At 41.1% G+C, this 26,915-nt stretch overlaps 2 protein-coding genes across 2 annotated transcripts; both read left to right on the top strand.

Moving 5' to 3' along the window:
• Positions 1-246: 246 nt before the first annotated feature.
• LOC111657026 (uncharacterized) lies at positions 247-11,077 on the top strand. The gene is made up of 3 exons (XM_087174740.1): positions 247-918; positions 2,960-3,119; positions 3,846-11,077. The coding sequence occupies exons 1-3, from the start codon at positions 256-258 to the stop codon at positions 10,412-10,414; spliced, it is 7,392 nt and encodes a 2,463-aa protein (XP_087030866.1). The 5' UTR covers positions 247-255; the 3' UTR covers positions 10,415-11,077.
• Positions 11,078-20,414: 9,337 nt separating this feature from the next.
• Positions 20,415-26,636, top strand: LOC111657002 (vimentin). Its single transcript, XM_023408951.2, has 9 exons — positions 20,415-21,032; positions 21,414-21,474; positions 23,765-23,860; positions 24,088-24,252; positions 25,134-25,259; positions 25,532-25,752; positions 25,856-25,899; positions 26,003-26,088; positions 26,203-26,636. The coding sequence occupies exons 1-9, from the start codon at positions 20,506-20,508 to the stop codon at positions 26,242-26,244; spliced, it is 1,368 nt and encodes a 455-aa protein (XP_023264719.1). The 5' UTR covers positions 20,415-20,505; the 3' UTR covers positions 26,245-26,636.
• Positions 26,637-26,915: the final 279 nt, after the last annotated feature.

The raw sequence follows: 26,915 nt of genomic DNA, 5'->3' as shown, positions 1-26,915 counted from the left end.
ATTTACAATGGATTCTAATGATGAATGATTATAATGGTGAAGTTTTCATAACAGACTACTTCCAGCAGAGCCTCAGACTTTCAAGGAGGAGAGTACATAGAAGCCGTGTAGCCACATTTTGGTGAAATTAACTGTTTCGAACATTCAAAATATACGGATGAACAGTGGAGGAGTATAACTTTGGAAGCAAAACTTATATCTGAACTAACTACTCTCTCCCTCTCTGTACTGTCTTTCTAGCTACCTCTAAACAAAATGAGCAGCACATCCATCCAGGACCCAATTGCCCAGCGACTGTCCTCTGGCAGTGGGCAGACATTACCATCCCGACCCCTACAGCCCATCTCTGATCCCTCAGCTTCTAAGCGAGTATGTTTCTACAAAAGCGGTGACTATAAGTTCAGCGGGCATCGCATGGTCATCAATGCCCGCACCTTCAAGACATTTGAAGCTCTACTGGATGCTTTGTCCAAGAAAGTGCCTCTGCCATTTGGAGTGAGGACAATCACCACACCTCGCGGGACCCACCTTGTAAGGGGTCTAGATGACTTACAGGATGGGGGATCTTATGTGTGTTCTGATCGAAAACGGGTGAAGCCTTTAAACCTGGTTGAAGTGAACCGGCGGCAGGTACCATGGAATACCACCAGACCCCTCAGCGCAGGGCGACGAAAGCGCCAAGGATCCCAATTTGTTCAGTTTGGCAGAAGGAATGAGGTCAGGCCAGCAAAGGTCACAGAGAGGGCGGCAGTACGGACACCAAAGAGACTTGTGGTCATAAAGAACAGGGATCCCACTGTTAAACGCACAATTGTGTTGCAGAAAAGAACAGCACCAACATTTGACTCTTTGCTGGATTACCTTTCCCAGATCCTACAGTTCCCAGTGCTGAAACTCTACTCTACAGATGGCAGAAGAGTAAGTGTTTGGCAAACTGAAAATGGAAATGATGGTGGATCAATGTTAAAGTTACCTGAGAATATTATAGGCAGTAGCTGCCTTTGTGGAATGGGCTGAAACATTAACTTTATCTAGTCAAAAGTAAAGTCTTTACATTTGCAAATATGCCCTGATAGGAATAGCTCAACATTTTGGGAAATATGCTTGTTGTTTGTTCTTGCTGAGCATTAGGTGAAAAGATTAATATCTTATCTATACAGCAGCCAGTTAACTTAGCTTAGCATAAAGCCGGGAAAAGAGTAAATTCCAGAAAGTCACTGCACCTGGCCAAGATATACTCCTGCACACCACCTGCCTCAAAACCACAAATTGTTGTTCTTACTGTGTGGTTTTATATGTATTAAACAGACAAGCTTTACCAGTGCTGGTAGGCTAATTTTGTTACCTTCAGGCTTAACCAGGTTAGCTGTTTCCTTTGTTTCCAGTCTTTATGCTAAGCTAAGCTAATTGGCTGCTGGCACTAGCTTCTTGTTTGATGGACAGACATCAAAGTGCTATCAAACCGAATCAGCATTTCACTGTGAAATTAAAAGAATATGTGGGTGGGGTATTAATCATTATTACTAAATCAAATCCTTCAGATTTGATTTGATCAGTCAAAGTTGCTGTGTGAGAAAGCTCAATAGGGAGTTGTAGAGGACACACACCTCCCATGCTTGTTGGTGAAGCTCAGCCACATTCTTTGGAAATGTGAACAGCTTTGCAGACCTTCTAGTATTTTGTTTTGCTAGCTACCCACTAGCTAATGCCCAAGTTGAGTTTTAAATGATGGGACTGGATAAATTTATATAACCACATCACAAGTTCACAGTAAGTCATAAATATATAAAAAAATATATTCTTTAACACGGGATTAGAACGTATGTAGAATGTATTTTTAATTTCAATTAGTACCATGGTGTGTGAATCCACAGCTGCACAGTTGGTGTCTATACTTTGTATCTAAGGCTACTGAAGGTTAGATTAAGCAAAGGTATGTCTGTGTCAAACAAATACGATACTTTCTTTAAATGTTAGGTTGAAAAACACTGTAGGAAGACAGACACTTGTGTAGTGTGTAGCATGCACACCATCCCCTCAATCACTTTTTTGAGTTTGACAATTAATTTTTGATCTTGGAAACTGTATTTGGCAAAACAATCTCAACTCCAGGTCCACTGACTCTCTTGTTCCAGAACTTTCAACTGTATCACATGGTCTTAGTCAGCAGATGGATTTTTCCTTGTTGCCATGCAAATCCAGATGCTCAAATTCTCCATTATTCTAAGGATTTATAGGATTTCTCTTGGCTCAGCAGTTGGCAGTTAGATACCAAATTTTAACTCATCAGCTTTCAAAGATTATAAGACACTATCAAAATTTTGATGGCATCAAGAAGCACTTGATGGCTGCAGAGGACTGTTAAAACCATGATGATTTTTCAATTTAGTTTTTAGATTTTAAAGCCGTTGTTTAGCAGAGATACTACATGTACATGCACAAAACTACTACACGACTTAAATAAATAAGGACTGTATTTTCGCTTTAACTCATAAATATCTCAGGGATTAAGAATCAGGACTTTCCCCATGTTATAAGTGTTCCAAGAAGAGCTAAGAGGTGTTATCAAGATCTCTACCCCCTGGTGAGTTATCACTGTGTAATCCCACTTGTCCTGTAGCAACAACAACAAGCTTCCGGTTAAAGGTCATGAGTCCAGAGAACCTTTAAATGCATCATACACTTTTAGCACTGCCTGTGATCTGTGATGTCTGGACTGTACTATGAGAACATGTGGGATAAAGAAATTGCATCAATAGCAAGTGATATTGCAAAGTGAATGTTTTCATTTTTAAAGGAAGAGCCCAGGAGTGTAGTACTTGCAAAGCGTGTCTTAGAGTGGTTGCATATAAAGTATGTGGCCAATTCAAAGTAACTATTGTGGTGTTTCAAAGTGTTTCAGCTATTTTTTTCTTAGACTCTGACCAACATATCAAAAGTGTTTCTCCTCTCCTTTCAGGTTGATGGTCTTGCTGCACTTATCTTGTGTTCTGGAGTTGTTGTGGCAGCTGGCAACGAGCCATTCAGATTAGCAAACTACAGCTTTCACAGAACGGGCCAGATGGCACAGGCCATGTACATGGAAACTATGGAGCCATCCATGCTGCTGCCTAGAGCTCGTAAGTTTCATGCGTATAACTGTAAAGTATGTCATATTCTAGTATTCGTGAAAAGATCCAAGGTCTAGGTATTCTTACGACAGCATTGTGGGTGATGGCAAATGCTAGGAACTGTCAAAACAATGAAAAGTGTCTGTCAAGTTTTCCTTGACAAAACTCGATAGATAGGTACTGTCTGTCAAGTTTAAAGGTTTGTCAAGTTTACAGGTTTTCAAGTTTCAAGGTCAAGGTTTACAGGTTTTCAGATTTACAGTTTACAGGTATTGTACTGTTTAGACACATGTAGTTTGTCTACAGACTTATATGTTAAAACACAGAGTCCAATGTGGAGTACAGCAACTTTAAGTAGCAGGTGATCAGTGTGACATAACAGTTACAAGAAACTATCATCTCATCACTTCATCCAAAGTCAGTTCATCCATATTGTAAAAATAGATTTACTCAAGTATTTCTAGTGGTACCTAGTCACTGAAATAGTTCCACATTTTGCTTTCTTGCCAAGAGTCAGACAAGAAAAAACGAAAGCACTTTCATGTCTGTACACTAAGTATGATATTAGAGCCAGGAAACGATTAGCATAGATTTTTTTACTAAAATGTCAACTATTCCTTTAAATAGTCCTAATGTAAATACTACACGATGCCTTTTATTTCCTAAAACATTTTTTTCTCTCTCTCTCTGTTTCCCCTTTCTTTCACATAACACCTGTATCCCCTCCAACCAAAGAGAACAATAAATCTTTCTCAAGTGGAAGAGGCTCAAGAAACTTCTCCTCATCGTCAGAGCGATATATTGTCAACCAGATAAACAAGTCTCGAAATGGCATGAACAGCCAACTGCATCATCACAATGGATCATTTGAAACAGAAGTCAACCAGAGTCACGCATCCTTGGAGACATGTGGAAGTGGGAGGGCAGATGATGAGCAGCAAACGAGCATTGTACCTCAGGATGATGACATTGAAAAGTCTTTCCGTGTGAACCAGGATGGCAGCATGACTGTAGAAATGAAAGTGCGTCTGACCATTAAAGAGGAGGAGATGCTCCACTGGACTACCACACTCAGCCGCTCCAGCCTTAGCAAGAGGACAGCTTGTGCCTCCATTTCTGAGTCGGGCAACAGCTCACCTGACTCAAACAATGCCATTGCCAAAGACTCCTCTAGCATCAGTGAGGATGAAACTAAAGAGGAAAACCACCCGACTGGGGCCGGAAAGGGAGTCGGCTTTAACGACGAGCAAGTGTGTGACGGCTACACTTCAAAAGCTTTGGGAAAAGCAAAAACAAGTTTCAAACGCACCCCTACGCCAGGTCCTCGACACGTTAAGAAGAAGGCGTCTGTTGAGAGTGTGAAGATGGTGACAGAGTCAGGGGTTCAAGAGAGCACCTTGGGACATTATTCGTACATGGAGAGGACGGCTGATGGTGAGACAACTGAGGGATACTGCGTTGTCAGACACAGCAGCAGCAGCAACCGGCCAATCCCAAAGCCTAGGAAAACGGCGTCTGCAGAAGCAAGCAACAAAGGCTCCCACTCCTCCATCAGGTCGTCAGGAGTAGCTGAGGTCCTTCAGTTACAGAATAATGGGATTGAAATTACAGAAACTGTTATGCACATCTATGAGAGTCAAGGCTGCTTCGACAACTATTTAGCAAATGACGAATATAGCGCAGATGGCGTACCTTTGCAGGGTTCCACTCCAGCAGCAGATAGCAAACCGTCCACTGAGTCTGGGTTACGCTCATCCAGCAATGATTGTGATATAGATTTTAGCTGTCCTCCTTCTACTGCTGACCCACTACAAAGACAGAGAGAGGAGATGTTATCACTGTCATCAGAGCCAATATCTCTAACACATGAGAAGAATAAAGAGGTGATTAAACCTGATAGGAATAGCAAGAGTTCAACTTCAACAAGCAGCTCAGATAAAAAGCTAAATGAATGCATTATAAGCCCCCCAAAAAAGAGCAAACATTCATCTACTGACAAGCTCAGCAATGCCAGTATGGGAAAAAAGAGTTCGAGTTCATTAGAAAGTGCTAAAAGTGGTCAAAAAGGTAAAAGAAAGGAAAAGAAAGCAGAAAAGTCTCTGTCCAAGAAATCAATTAAAGATGAGAAGACACCCAAGAAGGACTCAGCCTTATTAGGTAGCACTGAAAATGTGAAAAGGACCCCACCTAAGAGACAGAGCACGAATAAAGTGACTGCTAAAGACAATGGCCATAATGTAAATACCCCAACCGGAAGGCCTCAATTAAAAAAGAACATGTCAGACATTTTACAACCGAAAAAATCACTTCTGCCAGGCAGAAAGACAGTGAGCAAACCTTCATCCATCACTGAAAACAAAATACCATCACCTAAAACCTCTTTAGAGTTAAGTGAGAGTGTTTCAATGCCTTCCCTGAATCCTACGCCCTCTGACATCCACCAGTATGTCGAGAACTGGTTGGAGAATGCCAGCCAAGACCAGGTGCCATACACGGAGTCGATCCCAGATGAATCAGAACCACGGTCAAAGGTTGTGTTTAAAATAGGTGGTGATTCTGAATCAGATGAAATGAGTGAATGTCAGAATAATTTAAATGAATATTACCCATTGCCTGGTGATGCTATCAAGAAATCTACTTCTTGTTTATCAGTTCCTCTTTACCATGAAGGGCCAGAAACAACTGTGCCGTACAATGAACAGAAAACAAGAGGTTTATGCGTTTCAATGCCAAGTGTCAGAGTGGATTCTGTACACGAGGAAAACACATTGAGGGCACATAAATCTGCAGAGGCCATCGGGCCAAATGAGAGTGAATCAACTTCGTCCAACATCTTAAGTCCCACAGCAAAGTTAAAACCTGTTCTACGGCAACTTTGTTCATCAATTCAGTGCATCAGAAGGCCGTCCGACACCAACACACCATCTAATCTCGAGAAGTCTACCAGCCTTCCTGATTTCTCAACACAAGTAGCTTCAGTGTTTGGCACGCCGTGCAAAGCATTTCTGTCATTCTTGTCAGTGATGACTCTGAGAGATAGCCTAACGGGCTCTGCACTGGGAGACAGTAACCAGTCAAGAAGCACCTCCGAGGCCATGCTAATGATGGAATCCCTGCAGAAAATTTCTGCCATTGATGACGAGGAAGAGCAGAGAGCAAGTCTTACAGATCTGCAAAGCAGAGCATCCTCTCAGTTTAGAGAGCGTTGGAAGGATTTCCAGATTTTGAGGGAGAGGCTTGAAAGTGAACCACTTTCTCCCAAAGTATCAGAAACTGAGTTTGCCCTGGATGTTCTCTCCGATGGAGGTGACGTATTTGAGGATCAGCATCTGGGTATTGATGAGCTATTGGAGGAGCTGAACATGCCGCAAGACCTCAGAGCCGAGATTTCTTCAACAATCCAACAAACTAGAAGTTTTTATCCTGTGGAGGAGAGCACTTTTATAGAAACTGACAGAAACCAGTCAGAATCAGAGGAAGATGTGGAAAAATTTGTTGACGAATGCAATGATGAAACAAAACAATCAACAGATCCTGACGCTACATGCGTAGTTGAGGACATTACTGGAAAAAACAAGGATAATGATGATGGAGATACAGGTGATTTAAATAAAATGCAATCCATGCATTCTGAACAGGTAAAGATGATGGGAGAGTCAGAGCAAGAGGTTGATGATGTTGAGGAAACAGGCGTTGATGTGAAAGGTTCAGAAGCAGATGAGGCCCTGGAGGTCAAAGAAAATGAGACAGAAGAAAAGGAAGATGAAGACCAGGTAGAGGAGATTGAAGAAGATAGGGAGGGGGAGAAGGACAGAGAGGGTGGAGAAACAAAAGAGATAAACGACGATGGTGAAGAGCTTGAAAATATGGAAGAGGAAAAGGAGGAAGAAAAAGAAGAGGAGGCAGTGAAGGAAGATGATGAGGGGCAGGAAGAATGGGAAGCAGAGAAAGGAAATGGCGGGGAATCTGTTGAGAAAGTAGAGGAAGGGACAGAGGAAGAGATGACAACAGATGAGAAGGATAAATTAGAAGGAGAGAAAGAAGTGGTTAAGGAGACAGAGGAGGGATTCATGAATGAAGAACATCAAGAAGCAAGAGAGGACGACAATGTTGAAGAGACAGATGAGAGAGAGATTGTTCAGGAGACAGTGGAGGAAGAGGAGGGGAAGGATGAGGTTGAAGAAGAAGTGACAGGCGAGGAAGAAAAGGGGGAAGAAGAAGAAGAAGCAGAAGAGGTTGTTGAGGAGACAGATGAAAATATTATCAAAAAGCAGGAGGAAGAAGAGGAGGGGGAGAAGGAAGAAGTGGTTACTGAGAGCAATGTAGGGGAAGAAGTAGATGAGTTTATTGAAGAGGGAGAGGAGGGAGAGGAGGGAGAAATCATTGATGAGGCAGAGGAGAAAGAAGTAGATGTGGTTAATGAGAATGATGTAGAGGAGGAAGTGGAGGAAGATAATGAGGATACGGTGGAGGTAGAAAACATTGTTGATGAGGTGGAGGAGAACGAAGAAGAAGAAGTGGATGTGGTAACTGAGAACGATGTAGAGGAGGAAGTGGAGGAAGATAATGAGGATACGGTGGAGGTAGAAAACATTGTTGATGAGGTGGAGGAGAACGAAGAAGAAGAAGTGGATGTGGTAACTGAGAACGATGTAGAGGAGGAAGTGGAGGAAGATGTTGAGGAGACAGAGGAGGAAGAGGAGGTACAAGACTTCAAAGATGAGATGGAGGAGAGAGAAGAAGAGGACGTGGATTTGGTTATAGAGAACGATGTAGAGGAGGAAGTGGAGGAAGTTATTGAGGAGACAGAGGAGGAAGAAGAGGTACAAGACTTCAAAGATGAGATGGAGGAAAGAGAAGAAGAGGAGGTGGATGAAGTTATAGAGAATGATGTAGAGGAGGAAGTGGAGGAGGTTATTGAGGAGACAGAGGAGGAAGAAGAGGTAGAAGACTTCAAAGATGAGATGGAGGAGAGAGAACAAGAAGAAGTGGATGTGGTTATTGAGAACGATGTAGAGGAAGAAGTGGAGGTTATTGAGGAGACAGATGAGGAAAAGGAGGAAGAAAACATCATTGATAAGGTAGAGGAGAAAGAAGAGGAAGTGGAAATGATAACTGAGAATGATGGAGAGGACGAGGTGGAGGACATTATTGAGGATACAGATGAAGAAGAGGAGGTAAAAAACATTGATGAGGTGGAGGAGAAAGAAAAGGAAGAAGTTGATGTGGTTTCTGAGAATGATGTAGAGGAAGAAGTGGAGGATGTTATTGAGGAGACAGAAGAGGAAGCACAGGAGGAGGTTATTGAGGAGGAGGAAGAGGAGGAAGAAAACATCATTGATCAAATGGAGGAGGACGAGGAAGAGGAAGTAGATGTGGTTACTGAGAATGATGTAGAAGAGGACGCAAGGGAAATGATTGAGGAGACAGATGAGGAAGAGGAGGCAGAAAATATAAGGGAAGATTTAGATGTGGAGGAGGAGGAAGAAGAAGAAATGGATGTGGTTATTGAGGAAAGGAATGAGAAAGAGGACATAACTGAGGTGGTTAGTGAGGAAAACAATGAGGAGGAAGAGCGGGATGGTGATGCTGAGGTTATAGATACAGAAGAAAGAACCAGGGTGATCACAGATGAGGAGGAGGAGGAAGAGGAAGAAGAAACTGACAAGGACACAGAAGAGGAAGAAGAAGGTTATGGAGGGAGCAGAAAAGAGCTTGAGAACGTAGAAGACAGTCAGGAGGAAAAATCTGTTGAAGAGGAAGAAGCAGAGGAGTTGGAGACTGAAGAAAATATGAAAGCAGGGCACACATTAGAAGAAGAGGAGAGGGAAGATAATGATGAAGAAAATGAGCTGAACGAAGAATTAGACCAGGTGGAAGAACAAGAATCAAACGATGAGATAGAAGAAGATGTAGACAATTCTGCTGATGATAAGAATTGTAAAAACCTGCTAGAGGAGGCCTCCTATTTGCAGCAGCATTGTAGTAGTCATGACGAAGCAAATGCAGAACTCAACACTGAATCACCAACCAAATATTCCTCTGAGGGGCAGTGTGAGTTTGATAAAGGCAATGGAACGGACACTGCTGATGAACTTGAAACAGACGTGGCAGGGGAGTGTCATGAGGAAAGAAGCAACAGCCAACCACATCCAGTGGAAATATCACAGCAGTTACTTGACTTTGTTAACTCAGCCCTGCAGTCCTCTTCACTTACATTCACATATGACGCTCGGGGGAACATTAGGATAGAGCCAGATAATGCTCGAGTCGTACAAACTAACCAAACTGTTATTCCAAAAACTAGAGAGGATAGTTCATATGGCTTAAAACGTCTCCCGAGCCCGAGCACCTCTGATTTAACTGATTACAGACCAGAAACTTCGGAAAGCGGCGGATATAAAACTCAGGAGTCTGTAGATGTTGTCACAGAGAGTGGAGAAGAGGCTTTAGAGAGACCTTTTCCAGTCTACAGACGGAAGACTCATATCCCTAATGGGAGAACAAATGTGGAGACAGCTGTATCCAAAGTGACTGTTGCAAGTAATTCAGAAGTCTTGCAAAGTTCCAGATTAAAAAGTACAGACAGTTTCTCTTCCTTTGATTCGGGCACCAAAGCCTCAAGGGAGGATCTGTCTTATTTCAGTGCTACAAGCTCATTAAAGGCAGATGCTGAAGCTGCACCAGAGGCCGCGCAGTGTGTTTCTTTCACCTCAGGAAAGAAAACAACTGATGGGGTTTTGATTGATCGAGGAAGGTGGCTACTCAAGGAGAACCACCTCATAAGAAAATCTCCTCCAGTCTCCCTGGGGATGTATGGTAATTTGGATAGCACTTCCATTGATACAGGTCAGGAGAACGATAGCGAGGATTCCCTACCTCATTATAAAACCCAGCACAACCCTCTTGTAGCCATCTCTTCATCAGAGCTTGAGGAGATGGCGAAGCCTCAAACTCCGAAGTGCACCTATTACAACATGCCACATGGTAGTGATTCTGACCCGTTTTTTGACGATTCCAGTATCCACAGTGGGAAAAAGGATACAAGCAGTGTCAAAGGGAGATACTTCAGGGTTTCACCTACTATTGATACCTCCAAAACGTGGTCAAATAAAAATGGTAGTCTGTCATCATTTGCATCAGTTGAGTTTAAAATACCAGACAGGAAAGTGCATCCTGAGGGGGAGTCGTCAGCTGTGACAAATGCAAGAAGGACACCTAGTGGAGGAGGTAGAGCACTGCAAGCACAAGACTCCCTGGATACAATACGTGTGAGGTGTGGACAATACTGTCCAATATTATGAAAGCTGGACATTATATTTCATAGAAATATTTACACAAACATGTCCAGTGTGTGCTATTATTCTTGGTTATGATTATTTTGTTGTATGTTTCTAAAATTATCAAGTAATCTTACACATAAACCTTTTTGCAGGCCCACCAGACCTATAGACATGTGGTGACTGAGGAGAGTTGTGCCTCTTATTCAAGTTTCAGTATAGTCAAAACTGTACGTTTACAGACTTTAATTTTGTCTTTAAGGTGGTGAATGATGGGATCCACAATCAAAAATTGAATGTAAAAATATCAGCAAGTAAGAACATTTTTTTACTGATTCATTGCTTACTGCACATAACTGTTATTTATTAATACAAGTACTTAAACAACTACGTCATTCATTTTTTGTTGAAGGTACTACATCAAAGAGATTTTATTTCTTGTCATATTTTATTGTTTGGGTTCTTGAATGTGCAATGCACATTAAGTTATTTTCTAAGACAGCTGTGGATATTATAATATTTATATTGCTCTGCAGGATTATGTCATTTGACAACTTAAAAAGAACTGACAACTGATTAACCTGGGAGCACAAAATCCATAAATTGATTAAAAGGCAGCTCCTGGAAAAATGTATTTTGGCTGTAAGAACATTTTCAATATTCAATAAACTTTATTTTGTAATTGTATATCTCTTGTTTATAGTGTCCATATTAAAACTTAGTAAATGACATATCCCAGTGATTTAGTGTTACACTTATGTGACAGATCAGAAGATGAAAAGCAAAAATCACTGCAGCAGGGGGCACGATATCCTAGATCACATTAGATCACATCCCTGATCACATTACCCTGCTCAGTGAATGATTATGTTTTTCAAACTCCACATTCAAAGTTTGAAACGCTTACTTATACACTTATAAAAGTCCAAAGTAAGTTAACCCAGAACATTATCAGTTATTCTTTCAGCTGTCCATTCAGAGCCATAGAGGAAAACATCATTCAACTGCTTTCACAGCCTGGGCAGTAATAAACATAACAACATACTATATAGCGCTCACTAAAATCAGAAGATCTGATTTGTTTACACCTTCCAAATGCAAGACTTCTTCTGGATCTTTTTGACCTGTTTCCATAGTTGTAGCTCTGTTTCTCGATGAAGAGAAGAAAGATGTCAGCCTGCCAGCAACAGGGATAGGAGTCACAACTTGGGAAAGAGTTTTTTTTATTGTACAGCATGTTATTAATATTTTTTCTTCTTCCACATTGCTAGAAGAGTCTTACGGGATCCTGAAAAAATGGGAAAAACAGCAGCACGACCTCCTGGTTTTTTCACACATCACCAGTTAATTATCTTTTAGAGAAACTGATGGTTAACGCAACGTCTGTCACTCCATGTGTAAGCTTATACATGAGTGACGCAAACTGAGGCCAATAAAGAAACAAATGTTTACATCAGGAGCTGGAACAGATCAAAAATAGAGAGAAAAAAGAGTGAACATTAGACTTAACTTCATCAGGTGACCAGAAAAATGTCTCCAAATTAATGTTAATGTTGCTCTGTATCTGTGGGCTGTATATTAATCAAGTATTTTCTAACATGTTCCCCATATCGACTTAAAATGTGATGATGAGTCATTGCTGTGCTCTCAGCTTGTTTGCCCCCAAGTAGCAGGAAAAAAAGAAACAAAAGAAAAACAGTTATTACAGGTTTAATCTAGGACCATTTGATTCAAACAAGGCAGACATTCAATGCATATGACCTATCTGTACATGTCAGCTCCTGCGAGAAATGTATCAAGTCGTCTTGAGAGAACAATGAGAGAAAATTTTGTGAAAAAAAAAAAATCACATGCTGAAGATCACTACTAGGCTACTAACATGTGACTGTTAGTAGTGAGCAAACAAATGTCTAATCTTCTGAGTCTGTTTCTGAGGTTTAACTCTTTTTGTGTCAATAATTTATATCCATGCTGGGTGTGTGCACTGCTGTATACACAGTCAAAATTCAACTTATGCTTTTAAGTCTATGTATATCTGTGCTTAGTCTTTAAAATTTCATAGATGCACACGTGAAGAAGCATTGTATATGGTTTTACAAATAATTTCACGATTATAAACAAAACAATGCGCAGCTGTGAATGTATTTTAACAAGATGCATTTGAACAGCATATTTTAGCAAAGATTTAATGTTTTAAATCACTGTTCAACACAGTCAACCAGTCCATCTATCAATCGATCAATCATTACATCAGTAAATCAGTGTGTGCATGTTTATTTTTGTTTTAATAGAATGATAGATTCATTATTGAAGGCCAGTTTTTCATTTTGCATACACACGCACACGTGTGCGCACACACACACACACACACACACACACACAGACACACACACACAATAAATAAATAAAATACAGCAGGACAGAGTACAGTTACAGTTACATTCAGGGCAGACACATTAACTGGTGAAAATAGTCCCATTTATAAGAATTGCCTTGAAGCGTGTCTGGTCTGTGATGACATTTGACTTGCATCAGATTATTAACTAAGTGAGACATGTGAATTCTCATTGAGCCTTTGGCTTAATACCCACTGTTTATTCATGGAACTAGTGTACAAGAGAGTTCCTAAACCCTGACTCATAGGGGGTTTCTTTAAAACCACCTTATATTACTGTGAATTTGTGGGAAAAGACAATTTATTTGGTAATTATTCTGACTTCTGAAACAAAAGCCTTAAGATAACATGAGAATAGGTTGTTGTAGGTATAAATAATATTTTTTTAATTTTCACACTTGAAAAGTCTCAATCTGGTCCACTCATCTGCAGGCCGGAGTGTCATCTGCAGCTGTCAGTCGGTCTGGGTGATGCTCCCTGATGCAGTCAGACATATGCAAGTGACACTTGTGATGTGATGGTCACTGACAGACTGGCTTGAAATATGTGTGACCAGGGGATATTATCCTTGAAATAAGTATGACCAAATGACAGCAGGTGTTAATGTAGATAGGGCTAATTCATTTGGACACTTTTATGCAATATATTTGGAAAGTTATACAATTATTCTCTCAAATGGATGCTCAAACTGGAGTGTGAGGGGTGTTTCCCGTCCCTGTCCCTGACCCAATCATTCCCTGCAGACACACACACGCACACACATGCACAGAGACAGACAAAGAAAAGAGTGAGACAAAGAGAGAGAGGGAGAGAGGTCTTTACAAAGTGCCCATTCTGGATACTTTCCAAGGGTTTTGTCAGTCACTATGGAGATTTGGAAAATAGCCCCTGCAGTTTAATTCCTCTGTTGTTACTATGGCTGAAAGGTATCCAGTGGAAGCTCCATTCCCTGAAATGAACGCCCCTCCTTACTCTGCTCATTTTGCTGACCACTGACAGAAAAGGTGCAGAAAAGCTCCTTACTGTCGGAGAAGAGAAAATTCCTCATGGTAGCCATTGGTAAAAAAGTATCAAGATACTTTTCTTAGATAAAAGCAGTAATACAACAATATAAAATCCTGCTCTAGTAAAAGTGTAGAAGTATTATCAGCAAAATGTGCTCTAATGTATATAATAATGTAATCTTAATATTAAGAGTAAAAGTATTCATTAGATTGTTTGTACGGATACCATTGTATATACACTTTGGTTGTTAAATTTAATGGTTCCCAACCAAGGCAATGGATCACATAACGACCCTATGGGGTCATGAGATGTTAATGGGTTAGAGAAGAAGAAAAAAAACAAAGATGTGATACAGAAATCTGCATTATTTTTTGGAATAGGGACTGGTTATTTGCTTTATGGTGAAATATTTTAACTTCTTTGGGCTTTGAAAAGTTATTTAAATGAAGCCATCAGAGAAGATTAGAGGGCAAATGCCTCTTCAGTGAGACTGCTAACAACTCACAGACATCTGACACGGGACGCACCTCAACTAGACACAAGCCAAAAAGGCTGGAAGCAAATACGGATTATCCACTGGGCGGACTGGGCCGGTGCCCGGGGGCCTCCAAACTCCCACCAACTGTGGCCTCATTTTTTTTTCTTCATCAAATCACATAAATTAATTGAGTGTGATGTAACAGTTTGGGTCAGTGTAGTTTGGTTCAAGTTTGGAGAGCGTGGAGGGGCGCCATTCAACTAACTTAACCAAAGGTTTCTCTACTGTCTCTGTCTTAACCAAAATAAAGGCGCAGTCTGATGTCGGTGCTCCTCTTGTATCCAGGCAACACAGCATGGCTTAAATACACAATTCAGTATTTCGACTGTTACATGTGTGTATGTTGAAATACGAACCAATAGATGCAGTTACTCTATTTGCACATGAAATACTATGATCGGTGTGCTGGCTACGTCTCTGTGGCTGTCTGTATCATGATGATGATGATGAGTGAGGTCAGAGGTCAGGTCAGAGGTCAAGTCAGGTGGTGACCGTGGGAATTTAGTGGCTAATCAAGCTGGTCGCCACATCTTAAAACGTCATGGAAAACAAACGTTGACGCAGCGGAACAGCAAAGAGAAAGACGGGGGGAAAGGACTCAGAGAAACAGAAATTCGGACAAACAAACCATCTATCTTGACTTTGTTCTAAAGTCAGCTACTCGGCTTGCTAGCATTAGCAAAGAGCCTGGAGAGGACGATGCTAACGTCGCAGACGAGGAGGACCGTAATGTTAGTACAGCTGAACATCAGAGAGCCGCAGCCCTGCAACAGACACCTGTTCACCTGCCCCACCCTAATCTCCACCTGAGTAGGGTGAGTAGGTTACCAATTTAGCAGCTCCACAATGTATTACCTTCCACCTGTTTTTCCACATGGCGAGAATTAAAAATGAACTGAAAACAAGGATGAGGCAACAGCGTTTGGACTCTTAATCAGTAATAACAACAGAGTCGGAGGCTCGCCCTGTATGTATATATTCTTCTCTCCAAGCTGTTGTACTTATACAATGAGAAGTAGTTGACAATGGTTGTCATCGCGTCTCTATACAAGGACGGTTGATAATATTGTGGAAATCTTGTAAGTCAAAGGTTACATTATTCCTTATAGGTCTACCTATGCGGAGCAATATGAATCGATCACTCTGTGTGTGTGTGTGTGTGTGTGTGTGTGTGTGTGTGTGTGTGAGAGAGAGAGAGAGAGGTTTGGAGGTGTGGCATTGTATATGTTTACTGTATATGTTTCCAACAGATGGTAGCCTCCACTGAGAACTTATAACTCTAAACCTGGATTGCCAGTGTGATGAGGGCTGATTGGGGTCGGGGGGCTTTCATGATTTTGTGCCCAGGATCTGCATTCTTAATCTGGGCCTGGCTGGGAGCCACTGGTTTAATGTTTAACTATCGTATTTTATAAGCTCATCATGCATTCAATGTAAAAGCTTAATTGTAATAGAGTAGAATAAGTAATTCCAGCTGTCAGATAAATGTAGTGGAGTAAAAAGAACAGTGTAGAAGTAGAAGTAGAAGTAGAAGTAGAAGTAGTGTACAAGTATCACAGAACTGAACAAGAACATCACTTGACTATACTGATAATAACCTATCACATACAGACTTGAGGGCTCCCCTGGCATGGATTTACAGCCTTCCTTTTTCATGTTTAAAATTACTTCAGTCTGATCTCTATGCTTTCACTACGGTACAACAAAGACATTATGCTTCAATACGCCTTTCTCTAAATCTGCCGTGTCATGACCCACAAAGAAGTCCATAGATTTTTCAGGCCAAAAACATGAAAGAGCTGAATAAAAAAAAACTCAGCTCATGTGAGATTGTGACACGTCATTACAAACTCCACACTACAAACACTAATTACTTCAATTTAATTGAATAAAGTGTAAGAGTTCATCTCTGTGAACAGGGCAGCCCCTGAGTCTGTCTGTCTGGGTTTCAGCTGTGGCAAATAATGATGGGGGCAATTGCTATGGCTACTGGGCGCGCGGGTCGGTGATTCACCATCATGGGAGATGAAACAAAGGATGCCTTTTTGCTGCCCAGCGCCTGCGGTTTTGAAGCAATGACACCCAGAAACAAGATTTAACTTATCTGTTTCCCTGTCCCATTATAGGCTAACTGACTCTGATTTATGTGAAGTCTTATTTGATTTTTTTTGTACAATCTTTTTAATTAGCTCCCCCATGTTGCTGTTGCTCCGGAGAAAACAGGAACCGCAACAAAAAGAAAAAGACCAAACGATAAATTCTAAACATTGCCAAGAATGGGAGCTATTTGGCCCAAACTGTGGCACTGGCAAACACTGGGCTACAAACAATAATTGCGGCCTACTGTCTGCATTCTGTTGCTGCAGTTAGGTGACAGATCAGCAATACACAATCCCTGCTCTGTCTGTGACAATCCCAGCCTCCTCTGTCTGTCTCTGTGGCCAACACTGGCAGAGCGGGCTCATAATGGGCCTGGGAGCAGGAATTTTTACGGCCCCCACCCCTGCCTCTAAGTGAGTGTTGATCATGTGAATTTCCATTGCCGGTTTTGGTGATGGGATTCCGCTGTTTACTCATACTGTGGCCTGTGTGTTGGCCCTCTAGCACCACCAGCCTTAGTGCATCTATACAATTATTTGTTGTTGTTTTTTTTTTATTATTTCTACCTATAGTTTAAGTCCCACAAAGTAAAGCCTAAACACTGCTCTGAAGTACAGATTTGAAGCACATGTACTTTAATTTCATGCTGTTCACTCCAACACAATCCTGAGACAAATGTTGTACTACTCCATTCATTTCACAGCTTTAGTTATTATTTACTTAACTATAAGATTTTATATACAGAACATGAGCATATGAAAAATAATAGCTTCACCATTACCAACTGTGGCAGTAAAATACTACTTACACATGAATACATCAGTCATAATAATCCAGTAATATAAAAGCATATATAATACCCAAAAAAACAAGCACAGGGGCCATTTTTTGAATTATGAGTACTTTTAATGTATAGTTTGTTCCTTATTCTTGTGTACATTCAATGCAAGACTTTTATTTTCACAGTTGTATTGCTACAGTAATAGATCTGAGTACGTACTTTTCCATACATTTTGCCATTGTTGGAATGTAATTCAGTTCATTTACTCAAGTACTTCAATTAGATGCAACTTTAAGGATCTTGTACTTTACGTGAGTATTTGCATATTGTGCTCATACGCTTTGACTTCTCTTCATTTCAGAGATTAAAATGCTTATTAAAATGCTGCTTACAGGTTGGTCACAGTTGATGTAAATATAACACTCAGAAATGTTACTTTTGATACTTTTGTCATATTTAGCTCCAAATACTTTGAATACAGGACTTTTTATTTGTAATACAGTATTTTTTATACTACAGTATAGGTGCAGTATAAAATACAGTATCTTGGTATGATTACTTTTACTAAAGTAGATGATCACTTTTTCCACTACTGCACTTAGCCGATTAATGAGTAGCATTCTACATAACTTGCAGCCCCACACTGTACACTAAATATAACAACTTACAGATGGGACAGAACTATGTAGACAAATAATCAATTCAAAGAAAATCCAAAAAAAAAGAAAAATGTTTTAGATAAAATGCCTTAATAACATGCCTGATCACATCCAGTGGCATCCTTCTTATAACCTTACATGCTGCTAAATTGTTGTACTGCTCCAAACTGGCACATTATAGACCAAAATAACCAAAAATCCTAAGTGGCCGTGCCTTCGCACATTCCTGACACCGTGACTTTATTAGATTTATTAATGTGATTGAGTAAAGACAAAAAACCTCTTTATTTGCTGGTACTTTCCTAAATAATTGACAAACTGGAGGTGTACACGCACATTAAAGCCTAAAATAGGGCAGGTGCTGAGCTGAAGAACGATCCAACAATATACAACAAACAAATGGCTCCCACACTGCAGGGCTCCAATTTTCACTTATTTATTACTATGTAGATAAACGGTGAGGGTTCAAGCACCCTGAGTTGACCTGATGTAGAGCAGGGGTTCTCGAAAACCTCACTGGCTTTTGGTACATTCCAAAATAATTCCAAATAAGTCATTTGAGTGGAGGTTTGAGGTATTTTTTACTTCTTACAGCTTAAACTACGCAAGAGTATATAAAGCCATTAAAATAAGATCCAGCTGCTGATTACATTTTAAGGCATGAATAATAATCATCTAGTTGTAAAATAATACCACTGACAGGAGCCATTCTGCATAATGAAGCATTTTACTTTTGATTCTTCTGATGTTTCTAACTACACAAGTTACACAAGCTAAACCTTTTAGTATAATTATATTTAAAAGTACTGAATGCAAGACTTATGTCTGTGATGCAGTTTTCCTATAGTGTGGTATTATAGTGTAATGATAATTGTTCCACCGCTGCATACAGGAAGACAAAACAAATGAATGTAGATCGGTGGATTACCAAAATAAACTTTTGGTGATCTGACAAACTCAGTTACTTTGCAGGTGCTGAGGATAAGGATGATAACCAAAACCAAAACCTGTAACTTGTCTTTGTGTTTGTTCAGACAAAACCAGGCTACAGTTTGAGGTTTAAAACTGCACCATTTTCTCCAGCTTAAAGCTTCCCCAAAATCGGACCGGCTCACTGAGTAGCTGGGTGTATCCCTGCACAGTCATATCTCCAGGGCAACATGCCAACTGCAAATCACAGCAGCAACCCTCAGCCACAGGGTAACAATGTGAAAATCTCTGTGAAAGAAATATTTGTGCATTCAGGCTGTTAGCTAGTCGACAAACATCAGTAAATCAGATCAGAGCTCCATTAGTGACTGTTTCTTTCATATTTCTGTTGGAGTGCAGGACACCCAGCAGTAACGGTGCAGTGTGTTTAAAAGGTGTACAGTGTCACTGGCTCAGCTCTGCGTCTCCCTTCAGAATCTCTGAATCTCAGCACTGCAGCAGCAACACGTCTGCATGCAGTGAGGAAGAGGAGACAGAAAAGACACACAGATATTTTGGACATGAAGATTAGTCTTTGCTGATATGTTTGATCTCTTTATTATCTATCGCAAGTCAAATTAAGGAAAGGGTGGGTTATAACAAACTGCACACACCACACACACACACACACACACACACACACACACACAAACACACGCTCCAAGGCTGCGGCAAACCAGCCAGTATTGAGTGACTTCTATTTGTGCTTGAGCCCACCCTCTCCGTCTTTATCTCCTCTCTCTCGCTCTGAGTGTTACTGTGTGTGTGTGTGTGTGTGTGTGTGTGTGTGTGTGTAACAGAGTAGTGTGCAGCCTGGATGTGTTTGCATGTTGTGCCGCATGTTCACAATTGTAAGGCTGCTGACATGCACATACTGTACTGCACTTCTCATTCTTACTCATGCATTTCACACATGATGAACTGTAAGCTGCATACACAATATACACACACACACACACACACACACAAATGTGATTGTGTGTGTGTGTATGTATCTAGAGCTACAGATAGAAGAAAGAAATTGAAATTAATTAATGGAATATCAAGAAACAATTCTCAGCACTGCGCTGTGTCAAATCATAAATGTGAGGGTGAAATTTTGCTGACATGGAAAAGTGTGATCGTATGTGTCCCAATAAATGTTGAACATTTCTCAGTAGATTTAGATCCATATCCTCCTTTCTCAGAGGTTTCTATTGTATTGGCCTGTGTGTGGACAGACTTCATCAATACTATTACTCTGCAGCTCTATCAATAGGCCAATCTGCATCTCTTGACACGTGCCGAAACCAATGCAATAACCCAAATGTGATCTCAGCTTGAGCACAGTTCAGGATGAACCTGAGGATCTTCGATGGGACAGAACATGCCAGGCCTCACACATCCTCAGCAAACTGTGCACAGTCACACTTTGGCCTAAATATTAATCTAGGATCTGTTTCTGTGAACCTGAAAGAAAAAATGTGTGTTCCCTTTTGTGATTGGATTCTCAAGGCGTCACTCAAGTCACCGCTGGGTAATTTGCATAAGGAGGAGACTATAAATGAGTAATGGTTGAGGAAACGCCTTCCCAGGCGCACTCTGCTGATGCTGTTGGGACAAGAAGAGAGAGAGACCAAATCGGCGACATTACTCTTGTGGCTGATTGTCTGAAAAGATACCAGCAAGATGTCTTATAGATCAGCTCCACATTCTTCTTATAAGAAGATGTTTGGCGGGGACAGAACCGCGGTAAGGACCAACTACTCCAGCCGCCAGTACTCCAGCCCGGTGCGCTCCTCCCGGGTATCCTTCGGTCTCTCTTCAGCTCCGACCGTCTACGCTGTAAAGACCCAGAGGCTCCGGAGCACCGCAGCCATGCCCCGGCTGGCCTCCGAGAACTTGGACTTCTCCTTGTCTGACGCCATAAACAGCGAGTTCATCACGAACCGCACCAGCGAGAAAGCGCAGATGCAGTCGCTCAACGACCGCTTCGCCAACTACATCGAGAAGGTGCGCTTCTTGGAGCAGCAGAACAAGATCCTGCTGGCGGAGCTGGAGCAGCTGCGGGGCAAAGGTACGTCCCGGGTCGGGGATCTGTACGAGGACGAGATGCGGGAGCTGAGACGCCAGGTGGACCAGCTCACCAACGAGAAGGCCCGGGTGGAGGTTCACCGGGATAACCTGGCAGACGACATCGACAGGCTGAGAGAGAAGTAGGAGGCGTGGCACTTCTCCCTTTCTCCACAAACTCCATATAGCTTTTGTCTTCTTATGTAGGCCTTAAACTGCGGGGAGTTACTGCTAACATGTGACTGCCCCTTTATTTTTTATAAATCTTTTATCGCATACATAGGCAAGACTTAAACCAGTTTCTTGATAAAAAATGTTCACCAGACTGTGCAGAACCTGAACCTGAAGTACTGCTGCAGCTAGCTTTGTGTCTAAGTGTAATTTATTTTTCACTGGCATGAAGTGGAGGCAGGAGAGCAATGCAGGGCCAAGCATGCATAAAAAAGTAGTACTGCAGTGTTTTAAGGTGAAGAAGCCCCAGTGGCAGATGAGATAAAATGCCTGCTTGTTGTCTGTGTTTGCAGGTTGCAGGATGAGATGTCCCAGCGGGAGGAGGCTGAGGCCAACATGCAGAGCTTCAGACAGGTACAGTATGATTCACCTTAATCAACCATTTTCCCATCAGACAAATTCTGCATCTGTTATATATTTGTGAAGAGGGCGATAATAGGGAATGTGCTTCAGAAGATGTTGGTGGCACCCGCTCCTCTCCACGGCCCCTCCTCAGCCATTCTGGGTAAAACAGGGGTTTAAATCCCTGAATTGATGACACATGATGTCAAAGAGATTAGATGAAGCTTAATAATCACCATGAGCCTCACTTCTAGCAGTTATGTGGTGTAACCGTCCCTTTCCTCCTAAGTGATCTCTATCTAATTATTCGCTCATGAGCTGCAAAGACTGGAATGCACCCTTCTGATGGCACAACAGCAGATTCTAGCCATGATCTGAAATAGCTGTACAGCAGAACTGACCCTGGCCCGGTACAAAAGGCCAAGTTGTGGCTGTTGGGTTAAATCAGGCCTGCAATGAGAGGAGATCTTTTTAAGTCTGACTGGTCACACTGAATGAGCTGGACACAAGCACAACAACAGTGTGGACCCAATGTGGTTATCAGAGCGAGAACACAAGCCACCATGTGATCCAGCTGTCTCGTTCTGGGAGAGCATGAGCACATAAAAAAATCCAACTTGTTATGGTCTTGTATGAACAATGAAGTGATGATTAGTCTTAGAAATAGTTTCACACAGAAGTCATGGTTCAAAAAAAGGAAAAAAAAAAAATTTGGAAAAAAACTGTCAAACAAAATGTGATGCTTTTTGTTGCTTTTAGGCTTCTAGAGAAGAGTAAAGTTACATTTTCCAGAAGTTATGTGCTTTTCAATGCATGCAGTAAGTCATCAATATGTTCCACAATCATGACCTTGTCAATATGAATAGCAGGAAGGAAGTCCATGTGGCCTACCATGGTGGCACTCAGACAACAATGCAGGGCCAGCAGCCGGCCCTCGCTCAGTCAGGCAGACAGTCACTCTTCCAGCCTCGGGCCTGTTTGGGAAACCCTGCTGAATAGCACACTTTGTTTGTGGCATTAGAGCAGGGGCAAAGCTGCTTCATTTGCTGATACCTCAATTACCAGCCTGCCAACGCCCTGACAAAGCACAGTGATGTGGGTGTGTACCACAGTGAGTGTGTATTTGTGAGACATTGAGTGGAATTAAATATAGTATAGAGTATAGAAGAATGTTTTAGTGCAATAAAGTGTTTTAGATTATAGTATTTTTTTCCACAGGTGAACACTTGTCATATGATTAATTCAGTTTTATAGAGTTATAAAATGATGACATACAAAATTAGAGCTTCTAGTAGAACAACTGAATTTCTATCAGAACTACCAATAGAGATTTAACAATTGTTAAGAATGCAGTTAGGTAATAAATGGGATTAAGGACCTCTTGGATAATGCTTTGTGGTTCTGGGTGTTCTGCAGTGCCCCCTTTATTGAATCAAACTGAACTGAGACAGGACAAGGAAACAATCTCACTGAATTCTGCACAACCTTTTCCCAGAGATAAGGGCAGACAGGTAGTTAGTTATAAAGTTACTGTACAATAAGTGGCCTCTGACTCCATTTGACAAACCCCATTGTGTCAATCTACAGCAGTGGGAGAAGAATTCAGATCCTTTCCTGATGTAAAAGTAGAAAAGGCTGAGTCTAAAAATACTCTACTACAAGATAAAGTACTGCATTCAAAATCTTATCATATGTAAAAGCCAGTGAAAGTTGTTAGCAAAATCTAAAGTATCAAAAGTACGGGCACTCCTTATGGAGAAACACTTCACTCAGAGTGTTATGACATCAATAATACATTGTATTATTTGAAATCATTGCTTAATTTGTTAACATGTAGCCAATTTAAGCTACTTTATACACTTTATGCCCTGCATCATATTTTATGATCTTATTATATGTTTTGCTTGTAAAAGCTTAATCTGAAAAGTGAATAAAATGGAAAGGTAAAATAAAAAGTAAAATATTTACCTCTGAAATGTTGTAGATTAGAAATAGTATACAATTAAACACTCCAGTCCAGTTCAAGTAAATGCAGTACTTGAATAAATTTACAGCCGCTGCGCAGTATTCAACATATGAAAACCTTGAGAAGACACCTAATCGACCAAGCATCTGAAAACGGCAGCTTGTCATGTGTCTGCAGTTGATTTTTATTGGACGCATGTGTTTGTGACCTTACACAATTGTGTGAGTGCTCTTTACAGCATGTGTTTTTTCTCTGTGTCAGCAAACGCATAGCCTAATGCATAATTCATGTCACCTTCACAAAGTCACCTTATTAAGAGTCAGTGTCATGGCACAGGATGTGGACAATGCTGCCCTCGCAAGACTGGACCTGGAGCGGAAGGTCGACTCACTCCAGGAGGAAATCAACTTCCTCAAAAAGCTGCATGATGAGGTAAGCTTCCTTTTATTGTGGCAACAGCTGAATCAGTCGACTGCGGAAACACTGCGTATCTACAGCTTAATAAGCTCATGATCTGAAGTATTTGTTAATCTGCTCAGGTATCAAATTGGTAGGGTTCTATGCACCAGCGATTACCTAATGCAGCCAGGAAAGTCATAGACAAGTCTACAAAAGGGCATATTATTTGTACATACTACGCTGTATTGATTCTATTGCAGGAAATGCTGGAGCTGCAGAGTCAGATCCAGCAGCAGCAGCATGTGCAGGTGGATATGGAAATAGCTAAGCCTGACCTGACAGCTGCTCTGAGGGACGTCCGTCTGCAGTATGAGAGCCTGGCCTCCAAAAACATCCAGGAGTCTGAAGAATGGTACAAATCCAAGGTTAGGATTTAACCATCGCAATTAAAAAAAAATTCTGTAGATCAATAAAATTTAAAGCAGCTTTAATCATTCCTTTTAGTGGGTCCCATGGTCAATGATATGAACCTATAGAGAATTATCACTTTACTTTGCAATTCCCGTCAGCTCTACGGAGCATTGTAGTGTCTCTCATCACATTGTTTGGTTTCTTTACTGTTTTGGCTCAGTCTCACTGCTCTCATCAGTGTAAGTTTTGGCTGCAGTAGGCAGCTGTTTTCAGTGGAGAAAAAAAAAGATTTTCCTCAGGAGTTGGTGGAGACCAAAAACAGAGCCGAAAGAGAGTGAACGTTAAATTTACATGCATCTGGTGGCCAGAAACACGCCTCCAAATGAATGATAATGTAATTGCTGCATATGTAAATAGGCAGCTGTCTTCTAACAAGTTTACCATATCAACTTAAAAAGTTGTTTTGCTTGCACCATTTTCCACTGTCCCGGGTGGCCAGAAAGTCAGCTGGAGCAGGGTTTTAATTAAATGTAAATATTGTTTCTTTTTGAAAAGAGATTAGATAATCTGCCAAAATATTAAAAAGCAGTTTTGTAAAGTGAAATATTTCTGTCCGTATGACCTTTGAATGTTGGCAGTAACCAGTATTTCAGTGAATACTGGTTGCAGCAGCGCCTCAAAATGCCCCAAAACTGCATCAACCACCAAGCTGCAGTGTAATGTCTGTACGTCTCTTTTGTGGCCACATCTTTCATAATTTGCAGTACCTCACACTATCTGCCACATCCAGTCTCCCTCAGCCTCTGACTCATCACTTATTGAACAGCTGATTTCTCTCTTATTTCCCCCCCTTTCTCTCTGTGTCTCTGTCTTTCTGTTTGTCACTGATTGATAGTTTGCTGACCTCACCGAAGCTGCAGCCAGGAATAATGATGCTTTGAGGATGGCCAAGCAGGAGGCCAATGACTATAGACGCCAAGTTCAGGCGCTTACTTGCGAGGTGGATGCCCTCAAGGGAACTGTGAGTATGCAACTTTAGGCTGACATTGTAGTAGACAAGATAATGGTGCAAGGTTTATATATAGCTAGGGTCAAACGAACTGGCCAGAAAAAATTCACAGAATGAGCTGCATGAGTTTGACTAATGACACAGCACAGAGGAAAATATCCAGGGAGAGTTTATTTTCACAGGTCACAGAGCAAAAAAATCACCTTTGCATGATATTTTTTATTAGAAACGAGTTATTTTCACTGCCTGAGCGTCATATTGTTCCCTGTTGGCTGCCGTCCCAGAATGAGTCAATGGAGCGCCAGATGAGAGAGATTGAGGAGAACTTCTCCCTGGAGACGGGAGGCTACCAGGACACTATCGGCCGTCTCGAGGAGGACATTCATAACATGAAGGACGAGATGGCCCGTCACCTCCGAGAGTACCAAGACCTCCTAAATGTCAAGATGGCCCTTGACATCGAGATCGCCACCTATAGGAAGCTCCTGGAAGGAGAGGAGAGCAGGTGATGGATCAAGACAGATCTGACAGAACTGCATTTGAACACTCATTACACGCAACAAATACACATATGTTGATTTGTGAAATGTTCTTTAATCCATTTTCAGAATCTCCACCCCATTGCCAAACTTCTCATCTCTCAACCTGAGAGGTACAATCACTCTCTGCATGTTGATTTCACCAAAGGAATGCTAGTATTGGTTATTACTGTATATTGCCTGTTGATAATATAACACATAATTTTTCTTTCTTAGAAACAATGATTGATTCCAAACCTCATGTTGAAAGCACAACAACTAAGAAGGTTCTCATCAAGACCATTGAGACCAGGGATGGTCAGGTAAAATCCACTTGAAGTGATTTTCAGTCATTGAAGCAATTTTCTTACAATCATTTGAGCTCAACCACAACTCTTGGTCGTCATGGTTTCTCTGCCCTCTGCATCCATTTCCAGGTGATCAACGAGTCAACCCAGAACCACGATGACATGGACTAATAATGTCTTTGTCTTTGCCAAACAACCAACAAAAAGCAATACGAAGAAACACAATTCACTGGGGCTACAAGCAAGCAAACAAACCAACAACACACAAAAGCAGACAGCTTCAAAAAGTGCCTTTATATGTGATGATCCAGTTAGCCTGTTAGTTGACACAGACTGTATTTTGCTTCCTCCTCTGCTGAAAGTCTTATCTTTTGTCACATTTGTTTAGACACAATAATGAATTCAGCACAACATAGAATTCCTCACTGAGGTCTACAAAAATCTTTCTTTGTAGCCAAAGTAGTATTTTTGATTGATAGAGCATGCACACTCATGGAAATCTGTATGCTGAAGATGTCACAATTGCCTGTACGCAGCAATAAACAATTAAGACTGAAACTCAATACTGTGCACGAAGTCTAATACTTTGCACCACATTATGGTAATGAAGCAGCATTTGGTAAAAGAAGTCCAAAAAAAAGGGAAATAGTTGTCATTTTGATTAATGCCTGAACTTTAAACAGGTACACATTTGCAAGTAATTAAATTGTGCAATTGATCTTGATTTTTTTGTGAAAAGCATTAAGAATACTATTCTAACGATTTTTACGTGAATTAAACATGCATTTTATCAGTGTAAATGTGTGGATTCAGATGGGTAAAATAATAAGATTAAGTAAATA

This window comes from Seriola lalandi, unplaced genomic scaffold (assembly GCF_002814215.2).
Source record: "Seriola lalandi dorsalis isolate HSWRI2012SDOR001 ecotype SW California unplaced genomic scaffold, Sedor1 jcf7180002054377, whole genome shotgun sequence".
Lineage (NCBI taxonomy): Eukaryota > Metazoa > Chordata > Actinopteri > Carangiformes > Carangidae > Seriola > Seriola lalandi.
Note: the sequence above shows the minus strand (reverse complement) of the source record. Positions and strands in the feature narration are given on the sequence as shown.

Coding starts and splice junctions, on each gene's coding strand:
- LOC111657026 (XM_087174740.1), top strand. CDS start 256: ATGAGCAGCACATCCATCCAGGACCCAATTGCCCAGCGACTGTCCTCT. Junction 919..2,959: donor ACTCTACAGATGGCAGAAGA/GTAAGTGTTTGG, acceptor CTCTCCTTTCAG/GTTGATGGTCTTGCTGCACT. Junction 3,120..3,845: donor CATGCTGCTGCCTAGAGCTC/GTAAGTTTCATG, acceptor CTCCAACCAAAG/AGAACAATAAATCTTTCTCA.
- LOC111657002 (XM_023408951.2), top strand. CDS start 20,506: ATGTCTTATAGATCAGCTCCACATTCTTCTTATAAGAAGATGTTTGGC. Junction 21,475..23,764: donor ACATGCAGAGCTTCAGACAG/GTACAGTATGAT, acceptor GTCATGGCACAG/GATGTGGACAATGCTGCCCT. Junction 25,753..25,855: donor CTGGAAGGAGAGGAGAGCAG/GTGATGGATCAA, acceptor ATCCATTTTCAG/AATCTCCACCCCATTGCCAA.